Source organism: Gorilla gorilla, chromosome 12 (assembly GCF_029281585.2).
Source record: "Gorilla gorilla gorilla isolate KB3781 chromosome 12, NHGRI_mGorGor1-v2.1_pri, whole genome shotgun sequence".
Taxonomy (NCBI): Eukaryota; Metazoa; Chordata; class Mammalia; order Primates; family Hominidae; genus Gorilla; species Gorilla gorilla.
In genome coordinates, this window is record NC_073236.2 from 102,159,918 (window position 1) to 102,177,754 (window position 17,837).

At 44.0% G+C, this 17,837-nt stretch overlaps 1 protein-coding gene across 4 annotated transcripts in view; it reads left to right on the plus strand.

Annotated features, from left to right (window-relative positions):
- Positions 1-16,531, plus strand: part of CDC42EP3 (CDC42 effector protein 3) — a 28,551-nt gene extending 12,020 nt beyond the window's left edge. For all 4 annotated transcript variants that reach the window (XM_004029104.5, XM_004029102.5, XM_063695955.1 and 1 more), the window contains one exon: positions 13,705-16,531. In XM_004029104.5, the coding sequence (XP_004029153.1) occupies positions 13,941-14,705 (765 nt within the window). In that variant the 5' untranslated portion in view covers positions 13,705-13,940 and the 3' untranslated portion in view covers positions 14,706-16,531. The remainder of the gene's footprint in view (positions 1-13,704) is intronic.
- Positions 16,532-17,837: the final 1,306 nt, after the last annotated feature.

Here is a 17,837-nt window from a genome sequence, read left to right on the forward strand (position 1 = left end):
TTGTTTGTATTTATTTATGTCTTAAGGTCAGGGGCTACTATAAGAGATCCCAAGTTGGTATGAAAACACCACTTTTATCTGACCTATATAGCAGTTGTTGTAATTTTCCCAACTCAGGGACGTTTCATTTGTTCCTAAGGCTGGAAGAGCCCCAACTGAAGATAACCAATGCGTGTAGATGTGAATGAGAAGATAGCCCCAGCCCTATGTCCCATTGACAGGGGAATTAACTTCTGATCAAACTGGTGGTAGGAATCCCTTCCAACTGTGGAGACTGTCCACAGGATCAATAGGAACCATTTTAGCCTCATCTGCAACAATTTTATTAATGAGTGATACAGGCGAAATTTAAGGAGAAAATAGAAGTGTTTATTTTGGCAATGAGAATAATTTCCCCTCCACCCTGTATTTCAGTAGATAGTCTGGTCTCATTTGGGGAAAAGATAATGCCTTGTGTTTACATAGCACTGTAGATTTTAACACTCAGCTCTAACACCTGTGGATATTATAAAGTTTGGGATGATTATCTCCATTTTACGTGAAGGTAACTGGTACCCAGTGTATCAGGGCTTCTGCGTCTTATAGGGCTGGCTCATAGTTTTGGTCCAGCTCTTTCCCCGCTCAGGCCAGGAACAGCAGTGAGATAGCAGTTTCGTTGGCCCGTACAGTCGATGTTTCATTTGGTTTGGTTTGGCAAATGTTTTGATAGGTTAATTTTTCCCCACGTATCTGATCTGTGCCAGTCACACATTGATCTTCCAAACAACCCTTTTCTATAGAGTGTCCATTATAGTTTCTTGACGCTTCCTTGTGCATTTTAGGCCAAATGAGCCAAGTTCTCCCTTAACACATCTCCTTTTGAAAAGAGAAAAGAGCAAGTTCATTGTTTCTCCAGGGCCTCATTCTTTAAGTTTGATTTAAGTAGAATCACTGAGTTGAATACAGAGGACTGTATTGTCAAATTTTCTTTGAGTCTTACCTAAGACACTATTTGCACATTGCATTCAGGGATAGGAGTTGTATCTCTTTCAAACAGCATGTCCACAAATATTTGCCTTAAGATCTATATTTTTTACCTGTATATTTGCCAAAGATCTGTATGGTCCTGTAGAATTACTCTGGCTTGCATTGATACACTGTTAAATTATTACCCTGCATGGATAGGGGAAGGTTAAAATGGCTTACAGATGGAAAAATGAAAGATAGCCTTTGCCACAAGAAAAGAGGAGACAGCTTCTTGTTACATGTTTGTTTTCTTCTGTAAGAATCATAGATTCCATCTTGCATTTTCAATAGAGCAGGCAGGGTTGAAGAGGAAGAGGCACAGCGATGTCTTTCAAGCTTTCTCATTTGTTTATCCATTCAACATTTTTTTCAATACCTGCTATGAATAAGATCTCCGTTCTCTCTCCCAGATTATAGCCTGATTGGGGAAGAGTTAAATAAGTAGTGATAACAATCCAGTGTGATAGTTGCTAGGTTTGAGGTGTACACAGGATGCTATGGGAGCTTAGGATGCCATGGGGAACTGGCAGGAGATTCAGCTGCAAGTGTGGCAGGCCCCCTAGATGGCTGAAGTGGGCTTCACAAGCTATTTTATCTTATCTCCAAGCTGTAGCCTTAAAACCCTTGAAGGGTTTTAAAGCAGAGAGTGATAAGGTTACATGAAGATTCTAGGTGCCTCACTCTGGTGTAGATTGGAAGATAAGGTGGAAGGACCGGGGAGGCAGGGAGGTAGGTGATAGGCAAATGTCCTTGTGCAGGAGAAAGATCATGGGGGCCAGGAGTAAGGCTGATGGAGCAGGGATGAATGAGGAGAGACAGTCCAGACAGACTGATAGGACTATAGGACTTGATACAGAGATGGAGGCGGGGAGAAGGGTTGGGATGATAGCTAGGTTTTGGAATTGAGTGACTTCTGCCATTTACCAAGAAATCATAGTTTGGAAGGCAGATGCCTAAGGCAGGCAGGGGGAAGAAAGATGGCAAATCCCATCTGGGACCAGGTTTATGAGTATTATATGGGACAAGGGAAGCAAAGTAGAGAAGTCTGGAATATAAGGGAAGGGAAAGGCCAATCAATGCTTTTCAAACTCTCTGGGAAGGGCCACTGTCTTTTTGTTTGTTTCCGTTTCCAATCCATTGTACAATACTACTGTGCACAAGGAATATGGAGCTTGGGCCACACACAACCCCCATGCAAGCTCAACAGCATACAGCTCCCAAACTTGTCAATAGCCTGTTCAGTAAGAAAAAAATCTGTTGGTCACATGCTTGATGTTATGGCAATGTCAAAAAGATCTTGCTTTCAACTTCTGTTCTTATCTCATCATGGACTGTATGAACCCACTTTGAGTAGCACTGGTCTGGACTTAAGTAGATGCATGTGGGTTGAAGGTAGTGACTTGGAAGTTATCCCTAGAGATGGTATGTGATTGCCGGGGGAATTGTTGAGGAGTGGGGGATGGGCAGCAGCCATCCAACCCTATGAAAATGCCAACATTGAAGACAGGGGTTCAGACTTCTTCTGTAAGGGCTCAGTTAATACTTTGGGCTTTGAGAGCAACATACAGTCTCTGTCACAGGCTACTCAACTCTGACCTGATAGAGCAAAAGCACCTTTACTGGGATTTCTCAGCTTCAGCACTACTGAGATTTGAGGCCAGATAATTCTTTCCTTTGGGGAGTTGTCCTGTGCACTGTAGGATGTTTAGCAGCGTTCCTGGCTTCTACCCACTAGATGCCAGGAGCACACCACCCCCAGTCATGAAAATCAACAATATTCCCAGACATTGCCAAATATCGCGTAGGGAACAAATATCACCCTCAGTTGAGAACCCCACTGAGCTGTAGACAGTACATAAATGAATAGGCATAGGTGTGTTCTAATAAAACTTTATCTATAAAAACAGGCAGGGGGCCGGATTTGGCCCGCCTGTAGCTTGTAGACCCTTGACTTAAGGGATGGTCAGAAAGAAAACTAGAAGAGCTTATTCAGTAAGATTTGAGGGCCTTCTGTGTCCCCAGCTCAAGAGGAGGCTCTGTAAGTGATTCAGCATAAAAAGGAGGAGAGTTTTCTCAACAGTAACACTCATGTATAGCCCTTTTGCTTACCTTATTCTTTTTGAGCTCACCAGCCACCTGGAAATATCAGGCATTAAAACCACAAAACAGGAAACAACAAATCACATAATACAAGCCCTCCACAACCCCTAAGAAAACCCCTAAGCAAAGCAGTAGCAAGGCTGGATTACGTGAGGTGCATTCGAGTAGACTTCCTCCAGGAAGGAAGTGAGTCTGGAGCGGGTCTCAGAGGATGTTGTGAATAGAGGCTGATGGTAAGAAGGTGGGAGAGCTTTCCATGTAGGGAACACAAGGTTCTTAGTTTCAGGTTAGGAGGGAAATGAAGTGTCAGTTAGGAAGCTAGGGAGCTATTGTCCCCAGTGAAAGCCTGTGATTGTTCACTGTCGCATGCAATGCGCTTCCTCTGGGAAAAGAATGAACAGCACTTAACAGGATTTTCAAGAACAGGATGTTTGTTTTTCTCCTGGAGGATGAGGGGGCCTTTGTTACTTTACAATTCAAATCTTTTGACGTTTACCACAAAGTCAAATCCCTTTTGAGATTCTTTTTGACAATAGCAAAAATACTGAAAAGTCCTAGTGAGTTAGAGATGGAGGGACCAGTGTCTAGGACCCTTCTTCTCATTTTTGGCTTCTGACAAGGTCAGGTTAGCATCTCCACCTCTCATCAGTGTTGCGCTCTTGGTGTGTCATTTCCTCTTGGTGCTGTCAGACTTCAAGATACACAGTCTTCAGGTTGGCAGTCCTTGAGTTATCAAATCGGCAGTGGCTACAGAATGCAGCTGTGGCTGGAATCCTAGCTCCTCCACATTTTGGGTGATTGACTGGAGACACAGGCTTCATCTAAGACTGCTTCCTAAGAGGTATGCTCTGAGCATTACATGCCTGCCTGGCCCACAGAAAGCACTCATGCTAGCTAGTACTCTTCACAGGTGTAAATTATTTAGAGAACAAAGCATTTCAGATTTGTCACTTTCCAGAGAGCCTCTGTAGACTTGCTCTAGGGTTTGGCTCCCGGGAGCAAGTCACCCTGGCTCTCATGATGGAAAGTCTGGCAGGGGTTATGGATTTAACACTTGTGAATTTGAAGTTCACTATGGGCCATGTGTTGTGGGAGGCAAAAGATGAATAAGCTCATGCCCACAGAAGAGCTTTCAGCCTAGTTAGAGGGAAATCATTCAACAAATATATTTGTACTAACACATATACAAATAACGCAAGGATGTTGGCAGTGGAAGTAGATTGAGAGTAGAATGACGACTACCAGATTCCACGTATAGCCAGTGCTGGTATCATACAGAAAAGCCATGTTTCAGCCCATCCAAGGAACATGGATTATTGTAGACAGCCCTAGCAGGGTGGCAGAATAGCATGGAAGTCCTGTATTTGTCCCTTTACCCCATCAGAGAACTTGAGAATGTGGCCTAAAGGCAAATGGCTAGGAACTTTGTCCTCCAAGGTAGTATGGGTTAAATGACCATAATCTGAATTTCTGGACAGTGTCAGCTTATTATTTGGGATCATTTGAAATTACCATTACCAGAACTGGAGTACTGCATAGAATAATTGCTGACTTAAATATTAATATTTTGTGAGCAACTGAGAGCAAGTTCCTTGCTTTTGAGCAGAGATTAGAATGAATATCCTGGCTGAATATTGCTGAAAACTTCAGAGTTAAGTTCTCTTCCTGTATTGATATTGTCCTTGCAGCATCACAGACCAAGTCAGATCCATTAGTTATGGAAACACGTGAGCAGTTCACAGCAATGGCCTTTTCAGAGATTCACATCCATGAAACTAGAGTGCCTGCCTGGGTGCTTCTGACCAGCCCTGGTGCCATGTACAACACGTCCTGATAAATGAACCAGGCATGAGAGGACTTGCCCTCCTCCTGCCTTGTTGTAACTGCCAGAGATCTATGTCCACATTGAGTCTTCCCCAGTAACTCATTTTTATAGGAAAAAAGGCCCTAATGGCCTCTGTTCAAAAGTGCAGACTTGGTGCTATGTGAGGTGGACCTTCTGTCTTCCAATTTTGCTTCTAAGAGATCTTTCAAATTAGATCCCATAAAAATGAGACGTGTACACAAATTAGCACTGAGTCTCACATATGGTATTTGTGGGTCTATATATAATCAGGGTTGTAAAAGAACAATAAATTCAAGCTGTAGCTGAATCACAAATGAAAGTCCTTTAAAATAATGGAAGGTGAGATGTATCAGACTTTGAATGGATCTGTAAAATACCGCCTGCTCATTCTGGCTAAGTTCATTTGCATAACAGAGCTCAGCAGCTGGGGAGCCAGCTAATAGAGTTTCATAGTCTTGAAGCTTAGAGCTATGTCCTCAGTTTAGATGATATGGGGAGAGGGTAAGAATCTAAAAATAGAAAAGGCATCTTCTTATCTTCTCAAATGGGTGGAGTTAAACAGACTGAAAATATGAAAAGCATCCCCTTCGGGTTACTGGGTGCTTCTGGTTACACTGATTTCCGCCTTAGAAATTCAGCATTGAACTTAAATGAAAATCTAACACTATGGGGTTTTTTTCCCCTTCAATTTTAAAATTATTCGGAGAAGCACTCCTACAGAGGTTTGTAAAAGGATTGACATGAGCGCCCACATTGTAGTAATATTTTAGTGTTTCTGATCCCAAAGATTGGCTGGTCATTTCTATATTAGTAAGAAGACTGCCGTGTTCAAAGAGAAAGCTTCTTCAAGGGAAAGTCTGTGTGCGTTTTTCTACGGGAAAGTGACATGGGACTATAAGGAAATTGGCAGTGATCGTGTTCCCATACAGGAAACTCAGAATAAATGGGAACGTGAACACCTCTCTTCACGCACTGTCAGGGAGGCGCAGGGTAACCGCCCTCCCCTCTGTGAGAGCTTCATCCCATGGCCATACTTGCTGTCCCCTCCCCACCCCAGCCCATTCCATCTTTTGAGAAACCTGAGTTGTTACTTGGAGGAGCCAAAATCTTTCCTTGTAGTTTCTGCTTGGTAGCTCTAGGGCCTCCCAGAACAAGTTAATTCCTTTTCATTACAATTAAATGAATCCTTCAGATCCCTTAAGATTAGTTTTCTCTTTCTATGAGTTCTCTTTAAGCTGCTCTATTCCTTCAGCCTCTTCTCACACGTCCTGACCAAGCTCCTTCACTTCCTCCCATTTGCCTCCCTCTGAACATGCAGGGACATGTTCCAGGTAGCCTTTATCCCTTCTAAATGTGGAGCCCAGGATCATGTTCTGGGCGCTTGGCACAGTGGAATTATTATCTTCTGGTTGGCAGCAGAGAGACATAGCCCACAGATGGTTGGGGGTAGGGAGGCAGCGGAGGGTACTTGGCCGAGTCATCATCCTCCCCTAGGACTGTTGGTTCCAACATACAGGTGGAGTCACTGGATACTCTGGCATGGGGCTCAGATGGTGCAGTAGTGCAGTGGTGCCGTGACTGGCCGCATCGTGCGACTGTGCTGAGGCAAAGCAAAAAGTGATGAGAAGCTGGAATGTCCTTGAAGGATGTGACAACCGAGCCAGAAAGGGGAAGTCAGATGCAGGCTCAGTTCCTGGAAGGAGGAGAAAAGAACAGAGCCGCAGGTCCCTGGGGGCAGTAGCACCCCTCAACCCACCTGCCCATTTTTATACATGTGTGTTTTAAATTAACGCTGCAACCTGTTTTGCAGGATGCAAATTTTTTTTTTTTGCTTTTTCTCTCCACTAAGAATTAATCTAAAAACAATTAGTAGGCAAACCAAACATTCCTTTAAAATAAATGGAATTTTAAAAATATCCCAACTCCTTGGTTCTTTTCAGAGTCCTGTAAGTTGCCAGTGCATCAACTCTAAGTAACTTAGGAGCTGATTTTTCTGTCTGTCATTTTTAAAAACCCCTTGATTTTCCCTTCCTCCTGGCTGCTGCCCTGTTTTGATATTTTCAGCATCATTCTGTTTGCCAAAAAGATGGTAAGAAATGAAGCAAATCACTGCTTCAGTTTTTTTCTTAACCAAATTATTTATTACTGCTGTGATTATTTCTATTATTATCACTGTCATTTACGCTTCAGTCAGTCACAAGAAACTAGAATTGTCTAGCCTAGTGCAACCCGGCTCTCTTCCTTCCTTACAAAAACCATGGCCGTAGCTTCCTCTCCGGTCCTTTTGTGTATTGAAACTCTTGGATTTCTCACACAACCTGTAAGGGAGCATGTCCGTTCTCAGCAGCACTGTGCCCACCTGTCTGCCTGCCACATGTGTTCTCTCTGACCTGCCACATGACTGACTGGCAAGCTGGACCCTTTTGTTGGCAAATCTTTTCTCTCTAGTGCCCCAGGAACTAGAGCATTTGTTTTTAAAGGAATCTAACTTCTGAGATGAGTATTATCTCCAGTGTTATCTGCGAAGGGAAAGAGGAACAAACCATGATCCAAGAACTAGGAGAAAGTTTGTGGAACTGGAAAGAAACCAGGAATAATTGTGGAAAGTTCAACTTTCAGGGTCAAGGTTTTTGAGAAAGGGCTAACTATAAGAACCTTTGTCTTTTAAGATTTAGGTAAGATAGTGGGAGTAGAGAAATGCAAGAAAACTAGAGAGCCAGGCATGGTGAGGCTCATCTGTAAGCCTAGCTGCTCGGGAAGCTGAGGCAGGAGGATCACTTGAGGCCAGGAGTTCAAGACCAGCCTGGGCAACGTGGCAAGACCCCTTGTTCTAAAAAAAAAATTGTTTTTAATTAGCTGGGAATGGTGTTGTGCACCTGTAGTCTCAGCTACTCAGGATGCTGGGGCAGGAGGATGGCTTGAGCCCAGGGGTTCGATGCTGCAGTGAGCTGTGATCATGCCACTGCACTCCAGTCTGGGTGACCACATGACTTGACCCTTGGTTGCAGGAAAGGGGTTCAAGATGAGGAAAGGACAGACACGAGTGAATGTGCTCAGCACCCTCAGATGGCTCAGTGCCCACAGGTTAATGCTGGTGTTAAGAGTTTTGGCTGAGACAGAAAGCTAAAATTCTCTCATCTGGGTTGTGGAACACCCAGGAGGGCCCGCTCCCTAGTTGTAGTCTGGTAATTCGCTTCTGGCCTATAAGCCTTTCCTGTTTAGCTCCTCCTTTTCTCTTTTCCCAGCATCCCTTCCTCCAAGCAGATCCTTCTTCCTTCTGGGCAGAACGCAAAGCCCTGGGGTTCCCCTGACTCATGCTGACTGTTCTGATGTGTTGGTCATTCACCAGCAGTCTCCTGGAACCCAGGTGTCTTCTATTTTCTTTTTTTTTTTTTTTTTTTTGAGAGGGAGTCTTGCTCTGTCACCCAGGCTGGAGTGCAGTGGCGCGATCTTGGCTCACTGCAAGCTCCGCCTCCCGGGTTCATGCCATTCTCCTGCTTCAGCCTCCCGAGTAGCTGGGACTACAGGCGCCCGCCACCAGGCCCGGCTAATTTTTTGTATTTTTAGTAGAGATGGGGTTTCACCGTGTTAGCCAGGATGGTCTTGATCTCCTGATCTTGTGATCTGCCCGCCTCGGCCTCCCAAAGTGCTGGGATTACAGGCTTGAGCCACCATGCCCGGCCCCAGGTGTCTTCTTAAAATGATGAGGAGGGATGGGATTTCAAGTCATGGCATATAGGCCCATTCCATCATCATAGGTTATCTGTGTGTGTCACTAGTCACCCTTGCACAAGTTGCTGTCCTCACGGGCCCAGGCGATTCCACCTGCCTGCACTTCCCTCCTCGCTCATGCCCTGGCCAGCAGCTCCTCCTGCATCCTCTCCCACCTGTTGAATTTTCTCACTTTCCTTTCTGACTACAAATGTTTCTCTTCTGAGATCTCTTCCCTTTTACAAAGTACAGATCCATGCTGCCTCTTTGGTGAAGGCCTGATCGCAGAAGCAAAAAGTGATCTGTCCCATAGCCAGGGTCAGGGGAGACGTGGCTCAGGCCTTTTGTGAAGTCTTCATATACCCACATACTGCCATTGCAGATGCTGCTTTTAGACACATTTTCCTGATGTTTGTGTTATGATCAGTAACTCATAGTAGGCTTTTCAGGACCTAACAGCCATGTATAAAATTGGCTCTCCAGGAAAACCTAATCTGAGCCCTGCATACACATTTATATATTTGTGATTTAAAAAAAAATAGCCAGTTCATTAACATGATTTGAAAATCCAAAATCATAAAAGGATAGTGAAATTTCTTTGCCACCCTGTTCCCCTTCCATCTACTTCCCCTCTCTGTGGACAGTCACTATTATTACTTGTGTGTTTCCAAAAATACTCTATAGATAAGCCAGTACAAATATAAATACACGCATTTGCACCTCTTTTTTTTTCCTTTGATGATGTACATCTTTGGGCTCTTCTCGGATGAGCATATTAAGCACTTCTTCATCCTTTGTTAGATCTGAGTAGTATTCATTTGTAAAGATACGCTTAACTGAACCAGTCCTCCATAGGTGGACAATTAGGTTGTTTCCAACTCTTGACCGTTATAAACTGTGCTGGTTTGAACAGCCTTGTTATTTCTATGTGAGTTGGGTAAATCCTTATAAGTGCAATCTGAGGTCAGAGGGCATATGATTTGCAGTTTTGATAGATATTGCCCCACTGCCTCTACTGAGTTTGGACCTGTTCGTACTTCAGCTGTCAGTGTATGCAGGGCCTGTTTCCCATCCTCATCAGCCCAGCACATTGCCACACATTTGTGTTTTAAACAGGCTTTGGAATGCACCCCTTTCATAATTAGGGAGCAGACAGAATTCACAGGAAGGGTGCTCATTAAATATCATGTCAAGACCTCAAAGCTCAGAGCCCAGCCATGTGGCTTCGTGCTTGGTAGCCATGCAGCATTGGCAGAGTGCCTGGACATCAGTTCGTCAGTAGTGATCCATTTGTAAAATGAGGATAGTCACAGTAACAGCCTCATGGCTTCCTCAGCTAGTCCATGTCAAGGGTTGGAACAATGCTCGGTACATAGAGAAGCCCTCAACAAATATTGACTTGTATCAAGTGCTGCTGGTACCCAGGAGATGCTCATACCCTCTCCAGGAGCAGCCACTTCTTGCTAGGGAAGAAACTATCCCATTAGGTTTCTGCCTAAGTAAGTAATTGGCAAAGATTTTGAAAGAGCAGTGAGCCCAGGAAGCAGAAGGGGAAACTGATCAAGCTGCATGGACTTAGCCCAGAATGTTCAGAAAGGAGAGGAGGAAGTGGTCAGTTCGAGAAATTATGGGCATTGGATTATCAGCGTTGGATTGACTCTCCTGGGATCAATCATGGTTGCCCCTTAGCTGGGAAGGAAGGAGAACAGATGCAATAGAAGGACTAGATCAGAGCTGCCAGATACTTTCCCAGCAGCACAAACGTCAACTTATCTAGAGTTATAAAACTGACATTTTGCCCAAAATTCTTTAACTTTCAGAGTATTTGGGAGCTGTTAGGATTGGCAATTCAGATTCAATTCAAATTATTTTTTTCTATAGTCCTAGAAGCCTATGCCCCATCATGCAGTAAATATGATGTAAATATTTGTAGAAAGAAAGCAAAATGCCTCTGAAGGTATCTTCTCTAGTATCTCCTACTCACCAGAATCTCACTACAGCTTAGGTAGCCTCCCCACCAACCCTTTTCTTGCCTTTTTTTTTGCTGCTTCCCTCCAACCTTTGCCTCCATGCCACCGACATGAAGCCCAACTTCAAGCAGGACGAGTGAGCCTCTGGTTGGAGGCCCCTGGTGCTGGTGCCTGTGGCTGGGCAAGGACTGACCAAAGGCTGGGGCTTGACCAGCATCTTGCTCCCTGGTGGGTGCCCAGCCCCCACCAGCCTACGGACTGGGCCCTCCCTCCCCTGCACCCTCAGCAGCACGCACTTTCTCCCCCTTTGCTCTTCCTCCTCACTGTCCCAAATCCTTGTTTAATTCAAGGGTGTATGTGAATGATCCAGTCAGAGTGGCAGGGAACTGCTGCTCTCTGGCTACATTTTCATGGGATTTTTTTTTTTTTTTTTTTTGAGACAAGGCCTTGCTAGGCTGTAGTGCAGTGGTACAATCATAGCTCTCCGCAGCCTTGAATTCCTGGGCTTAACCAGTCCTCCCACCTCAGCCTCCCAAGTAGCTAAGACTACAGGTGTGTGCTACCATTCTCAGCTAATTTTTTAAGAAAGTTTTTGTAGAGATGAGGTCCCATTATGTTGCCCAGGCTGGTTTCAAACTCCTGGACTCAGTCAGTCCTCCTGCTTCAGCCTCCTGAGTAGCTGGGACTACCGGCGGGTGCCCCCATGCCCAGCTAATTATTTTTTTCATAGAGACAGGGTCTTGCTATGTTGCCCAGGCTGACCTCAAACTCCAGGCCTTAAGTGATCGATTTTTTTTTTTTTTTTTTTTTAATAATTGGAACACCCTGCCCTGGGATCTGGCCTTGCATAACCCTGCCTCCATCAGCTGACCCCAGGCAGCCCTGGCATGCCCTTGAGTTGTGGTGGACACACTGTATCTTTCCATGGCAGCTGCCTTCCTGGCCATGTGTGCTGAGGACACCACTCCTGTGGGCAGCTGTTCCTCAGGCCACCCAGCTGCTCCCGCAGGCAGTCAGCCACACTGTGCCCAAAGGGCAGGGAGGCCACCTCTGAACAGCAGGGGGCCCTAGGCCAGGGCTAGGCATTGTCCACTCATACAGGAAGGAAGTTCTGATGTTTTAACAGGAAGAACATGGGCTTCAACTTTTGTTACCACAACAAGACCCAAATTAGAGCTAAAACTATGAGAACGAGTGTCAGGACCCACGATCATGTCATTGCTGGCAGCCCCATGGTCAGCCCACTCTGCATGAATGCAAACCTCCTCGTACTTTCTCTGCCTCCTCCCCATACCCAAAGCCAGAGTGGGGCTGGCTCTCTCCAGTGCATTGTTCTCAGCCTTCTCCGGCCTGGGTTGCTGGCCAGCATGCTGACACGCTGAGCTAGCTGCTTCCCAAATTGAGTTAGCTGTTACTGAGCCAGTGGGTGGTGGAGCACAGTTCTTGTCACCTGCCACTGGTAAATGAATTTAAAACTCTTGCTGAAAGGAAAGAAATATGGGGCAGGTGCAGACAGCCTCCAGCTGCTACAAGCAAATGTGGCTCCCTTCAAAACACCAGCTAACCCACCCAGCCCTTGGAGTATTTATTTGCAGGCTCTGCAGCCAGTGGGAGGAGCGCCTGAGGGAAGAGGTCATGGCAGAGCCATTTGGGAAGCTCCTGCAGTGGGAAAGGGTTTAGCTTCTCTGTGTCAGCATCAGAGGTGGAGGATTATTTTCAAAAGATAAGAGCATCTCATTGGCAAAAGAGGACATTACAACCCCAATGCCTTCTTGTAGCTCATCCCTCCTGATCTTATCATATAGTATGTGCAGGGAGGATGTGTTGCTTTCTACACTGGTAACAAATGACCACAAACTTGAGGGCTTACAACATTTACCATTTCACAGGTTCTGTGGTTCAGGAATCTGGGCAGGGCTGAGTTCCAGCATCTCCCTGAGTTGTGATTCAGTGTGGGTCAGGGTGGTGGTCTCATCAGAGGCTCAACTGGGGAAAAGATCTACTTCCAAGCTCCCCAGCATTGTTGGCAGATTTCATTTCCATAGGCCCTTGCACAGTGTAACTGCTCACCTCTCCACAGCCAGCAAAGGGAGTCAGGGAGTCTTCTCCCTTGTCAGCTCAGATGAAATCTCCTATAATGTAACCTAATCAGGGACCTATTGCCTTTGCCATATTCCCTTGGTTAGAAGCCAGTCACAGGTTCTACTCACAAAGGCATTAACACCAGGAGGCAGATCATGGGGGCTCCCTTCGAATTCTGCCTACTGCAGGGAGGATATAGCCTTATCAGTAATGTTTCAGAAGTGTTCCCAAGTGAAGGCCCAGCCTGTAATAGAGATTCACAATGTTTTCTCTTTGAAGTGAAGCAGTTTTGTTCATTTCCTCCCATCTCTGAATGACTTCAAATCCTGACATCCTCGACAGCCGAATACTTTGCCACAACCTGATTCCAACTCTAGCTCTCTTATTTATTGGCTATATGTTATTGAGAAAAGGTAACTTTCTGGGGGAAGGCCTTATCCTGAATCTCCGTTTTCTTATCTGTAAGAATGTATTCCACTAACATTTTGTAGGACAGTAGCATATAATAGTTATTGTCACTTATTAAATAATTCCAGCACCTTTCCTTTAGGACTGTTCATTTTATTGCATTAACTTATGTACATATGGAACTCAACAATGAAATATTAGTGTTGCTAGTATGCACATCAAAGCAAAAGGAAAATATATTTTAAAACAAATCCAGTTGTATTTAAGGAGCTGAAATCACTGATCCTATGCTTACAGCAATTCTTAGAGGAAAATGACTAAAACCATAGACATGTCCAGAAGATGTGTCCATGGCTATGTCTAAAAAGTACTGGTGTCATAGATATGGGGTTTTTAGGTCTTTCTCTTTCCTATTTTCTCTAAGATGAAAATTTTTATCCACTTACTGGAGGGAAACAAGAAGATAGGTTCAGCATTAGTTGAAACTGGCCCTGCCATTATTTACAGGCTCTTGTGAAAAGGGAGGCCCTAGGGCACCCAAAAGGGTCTTTAGCTTATAACCTGCTTTGGTTTCTTCTGCAGGTTTGTCCTGGTTGTGGTCAAGACTGGATGATGTAACTGGCTCTCTAGGAAGCCTCACTTGGCCGTAACCTCAGGAAGGTTCTCTTTGACCCCATCTCATTTCGAAGCCATTTCTGAAGCCACTTGAGAAAAAATGATGTGACAGTTCCTATCAAAAAGGATTCAGAAACATATACCATCTGTGAAGAAAGTGGCCCTTTTTTCCGCTTGCAAAACAGACATTCTCAAATTCCAAAATGCCAGCCAAGACCCCAATTTACCTGAAAGCAGCCAATAACAAGAAAGGAAAGAAATTTAAACTGAGGGACATTCTGTCTCCTGATATGATCAGTCCCCCGCTTGGAGACTTTCGCCACACCATCCACATTGGCAAAGAGGGCCAGCACGATGTCTTTGGAGATATTTCCTTTCTTCAAGGGAACTACGAGCTTTTACCTGGAAACCAGGAGAAAGCACACCTGGGCCAGTTCCCTGGGCATAATGAGTTCTTCCGGGCCAACAGCACCTCGGACTCTGTGTTCACAGAAACGCCCTCCCCGGTGCTCAAAAATGCCATCTCCCTCCCGACCATTGGAGGATCCCAAGCTCTCATGTTGCCCTTATTGTCACCAGTGACATTTAATTCCAAACAGGAGTCCTTCGGGCCAGCAAAGCTGCCCAGGCTTAGCTGCGAGCCCGTCATAGAGGAAAAAGCTCAGGAGAAAAGCAGTCTGTTGGAGAATGGGACAGTCCACCAGGGAGACACCTCGTGGGGCTCCAGCGGTTCGGCGTCTCAGTCCAGCCAAGGCAGAGACAGCCACTCCTCCAGCCTGTCCGAACAGTACCCCGACTGGCCAGCCGAGGACATGTTTGACCATCCCACCCCATGCGAGCTCATCAAGGGAAAGACTAAGTCAGAGGAGTCCCTCTCTGACCTTACAGGTTCCCTCCTCTCCCTGCAGCTTGATCTTGGGCCCTCACTTTTGGATGAGGTGCTGAATGTAATGGATAAAAATAAGTAACAAGATGCCAACTTCTTTCCTTTGGGGTAAAAGGTACAAAAACAAACTAACCACAGTTGAAGAGAAGGGCTTCCGGAGCTGTATTTGCAGTTTTGTGTTGGGTTTTCTAAAATAATATTCTTACAAAGTATTTTTTTACCTGTTATGCCCTGTTTGCAAAAACAATTTAGAAAAAAACAACAAAGCAAAACCTATCTTGGCAAAAAGAGGAAGTGAGTCAGAGCCCATTTTCAGGAGGCATTGGTGATGTTCAGCTCACATAGTGTTTGCAGACACACAAGAAATCTGGCTTGGCCAGGATTGGCACTAGCTATGAAGGGCTGAGCGAGTCACATTAAGGGACTTCACGGAACTTTATAGCACTCCGACATTTTCTGAGCAAGAGGAAGTCAAAATTTATTTAACACCTAAGCCTTTTTGTAGACTCTTTTCTATATATTGCTTGGGCTCACCATAGCGAATTCTCCAGTGTTAAAACTTTTCTGTTTTCACATTTGAACTTTATGGGTTTTGGGGATTTTCTTGTAGTCCTTATATATCCCTATATATTATATCTATATTGCAAAATTTTGACTGTCAGCTACATGTTGGTAAGACACAGGTAAAGTATTACTGTAACTAAGTTATTTTTAAAGTTAAAATATATTTTTACGTGCCTTTGGCTTTTTATTGCAGAGTCTACATTTTATAGATTCTACATCAGATGTTGTCACTTATTTCCATTGGGATTCCATTGTAAGCTGTGTATGTGTGTGTTTGGAAAAGTGTATTCATACTTAGTTTTTTTTTTCTTCATCTGTTATCATACTTTTAACAGCAACCAATAACGGATTGTAAAGTGTAAAGGCACAGGTTACTCATGATGCTTCTGCAGAGACTGTGGGCTACACCACATATGTTATTTGGAAATATAGGTATTTTAGTACAGTACATACTTGCATTACATAGGTACTTCAAACAACACAATAAAAAGTAAATGATAAAGTGAACTTGCTTGTTCATAGTAATAAACAAGACCATAAGAGAATAAGTATAGCTAGAGAAATTGCTTCTCTGAAATGTACATGAGCCCTTAAGGTAAGAGATGATTTCCATCTACTCTCATTTTGATTGCTTCCTTATGGTTTGAGAGCGAAACTGAGCCTCTCTACTTTAGGAAAAATGAACATGTGAGGTCAGATTTTTTTTTTTTTTAAATCAGCACTGATGCCACCCTCTCAGTGGTCATTTCTGAGCATCTTCCTGACTTGAACACCTTCTACAGCAAACTCTTGCAAGTCCAGTTTCATCCCTGTAAGGCAAATGTCTTTTCACGCAGAAAGTGCCATATAGACAAGATAAAGGCAGCTAAAACGAGGGGAGTAGAACCCGACCCCAAGGTGCCAGAGATGCCCTGAGGATGGTGGTTAAGGAAACAGGAGCAGGAAATGTACACACAGGTTCCTGTCCCTTTGCCAACTACTCCTTCCCCATCAAAGAAAAACACTTGCACACAGTAACTACCAGCTCCTTCTCTCAAACTTGTATTTCTCCTGGAAATGTATCTTAGAAATGACCTCCTCTCCCAAGCACTTCAACGATTCTTTCTTTGGGTTTGGGGTTCTTGCAATTCTATCATCTAAAATAACCTTTGGACTGCAGGTAAAATGCAATTAGGACAACTAACCAAGTAGACGAAACAAGTTCCCCTAGGCAGGGGTGTCCAATATTTTAGCTTCCCTGGACCGCGTTGGAAGAATTTTCTTGGGCTACATGTAAAATACACTAACACTAACCATAGTTGATGAGCTTAAAAAAATAAAAATAGAAAATTGCAAAAAAAAAAATCTCAGACTGTTTTAAGAAAGTTTAAAAATTTGTGTTGGACTTCATGCGGGCCACAGGTTGGACAAGTTTGCCCTAGGGCATTGCGTGCTTTCCTTAACTTCTCAGTTGTATTTCGTTATCCATGACTCTCCAGTGTTTTTTCTGTTGGACCACACCCGTCACAGTTCACAGTTCCAAATAGAAATTTCCCAGCCTATTCTAAATCTTGTTAATGACGAAGAGTCCAATGTATCTCATTATTTGTAGCCAATTTTAGACTCTTTTCATTACCTCCCCCCCATTTTAATTAGTATTGATCATATTCAGTCTTTCATTTTACTCTTCATCTCTAGCGTGACCTCAAGGTAAAGATGAAACTATTTCATGAAAAGGGGAGGAGTATGGCTGTGCATTAGCTCTACTCCCTCTCTGGTAAGTACTGGGGAGAGAACAGCCCTGCCAGTACTGGGTTTGATAGATTCTAAATATTAATCACACATCCTGCCTACATTAGCCATTTTAGTTTCTGGGAGTTCTTTCATGTACATTTTCTTCCATTAATTGAACTAGGTATAATTGAGATGGCAATAAATATGCCCGTATTAGAAAGAGGAAACAAAGCTACATCCTGCTTATGATTTTGTTGAGTCACTTCTCCCGAGGCAGCCTTTCCAATGCCTGGTCCCTTCCCCTGAGAGCAGGTGGACTGCTGGTGGTGGCTTTCTTTCCTGCAGAGAGGCGCTTTAGACCCATACCTGCTGTGAGCTGAATTGATGTTTTCATCCATTGAACCTTCTCCCACTTTAACCTAATTTATCTTTACTTGTTTAAAGATAAGGAAACCCAAGATGTACTTTATTTGCAAACTCAAAGCAAATGGCGAGCCACCTGTAACCCAATAACCAGAAAAGAAACCATGCCATTTGTATAAGTAGAGACACTTCTTGTTGAGGTAGGCAAGGCTCTTGTGAGTGATTTTTTTCCCCTAGTGAGACCTAACAAAAGACAAGCTATATTATTTCTGCCTGAAATTATCTGCTTGAAAAGATCAAAATATCAGGATACTTAGCTCTTCACAAATATGAAGTCATTATCACATTTCACTGAGCCAGAAATCACTGTTAACAGCACACACAAAAGACTACACTGGTTGAACAGCAAAGAGAAACCCGGGTCTCCAGAATCACAGTTTAGTCCTTCTATATTACTGCAAGTGACCTGTTTTTTCTGAAGGCTCCCCGCAAATGAAGTCCTGGAATGGAAAAAATCCATAAGTCCATAAATTAACTTGATAAATATTTTAGAACAGACAAAAGAAAATATTGA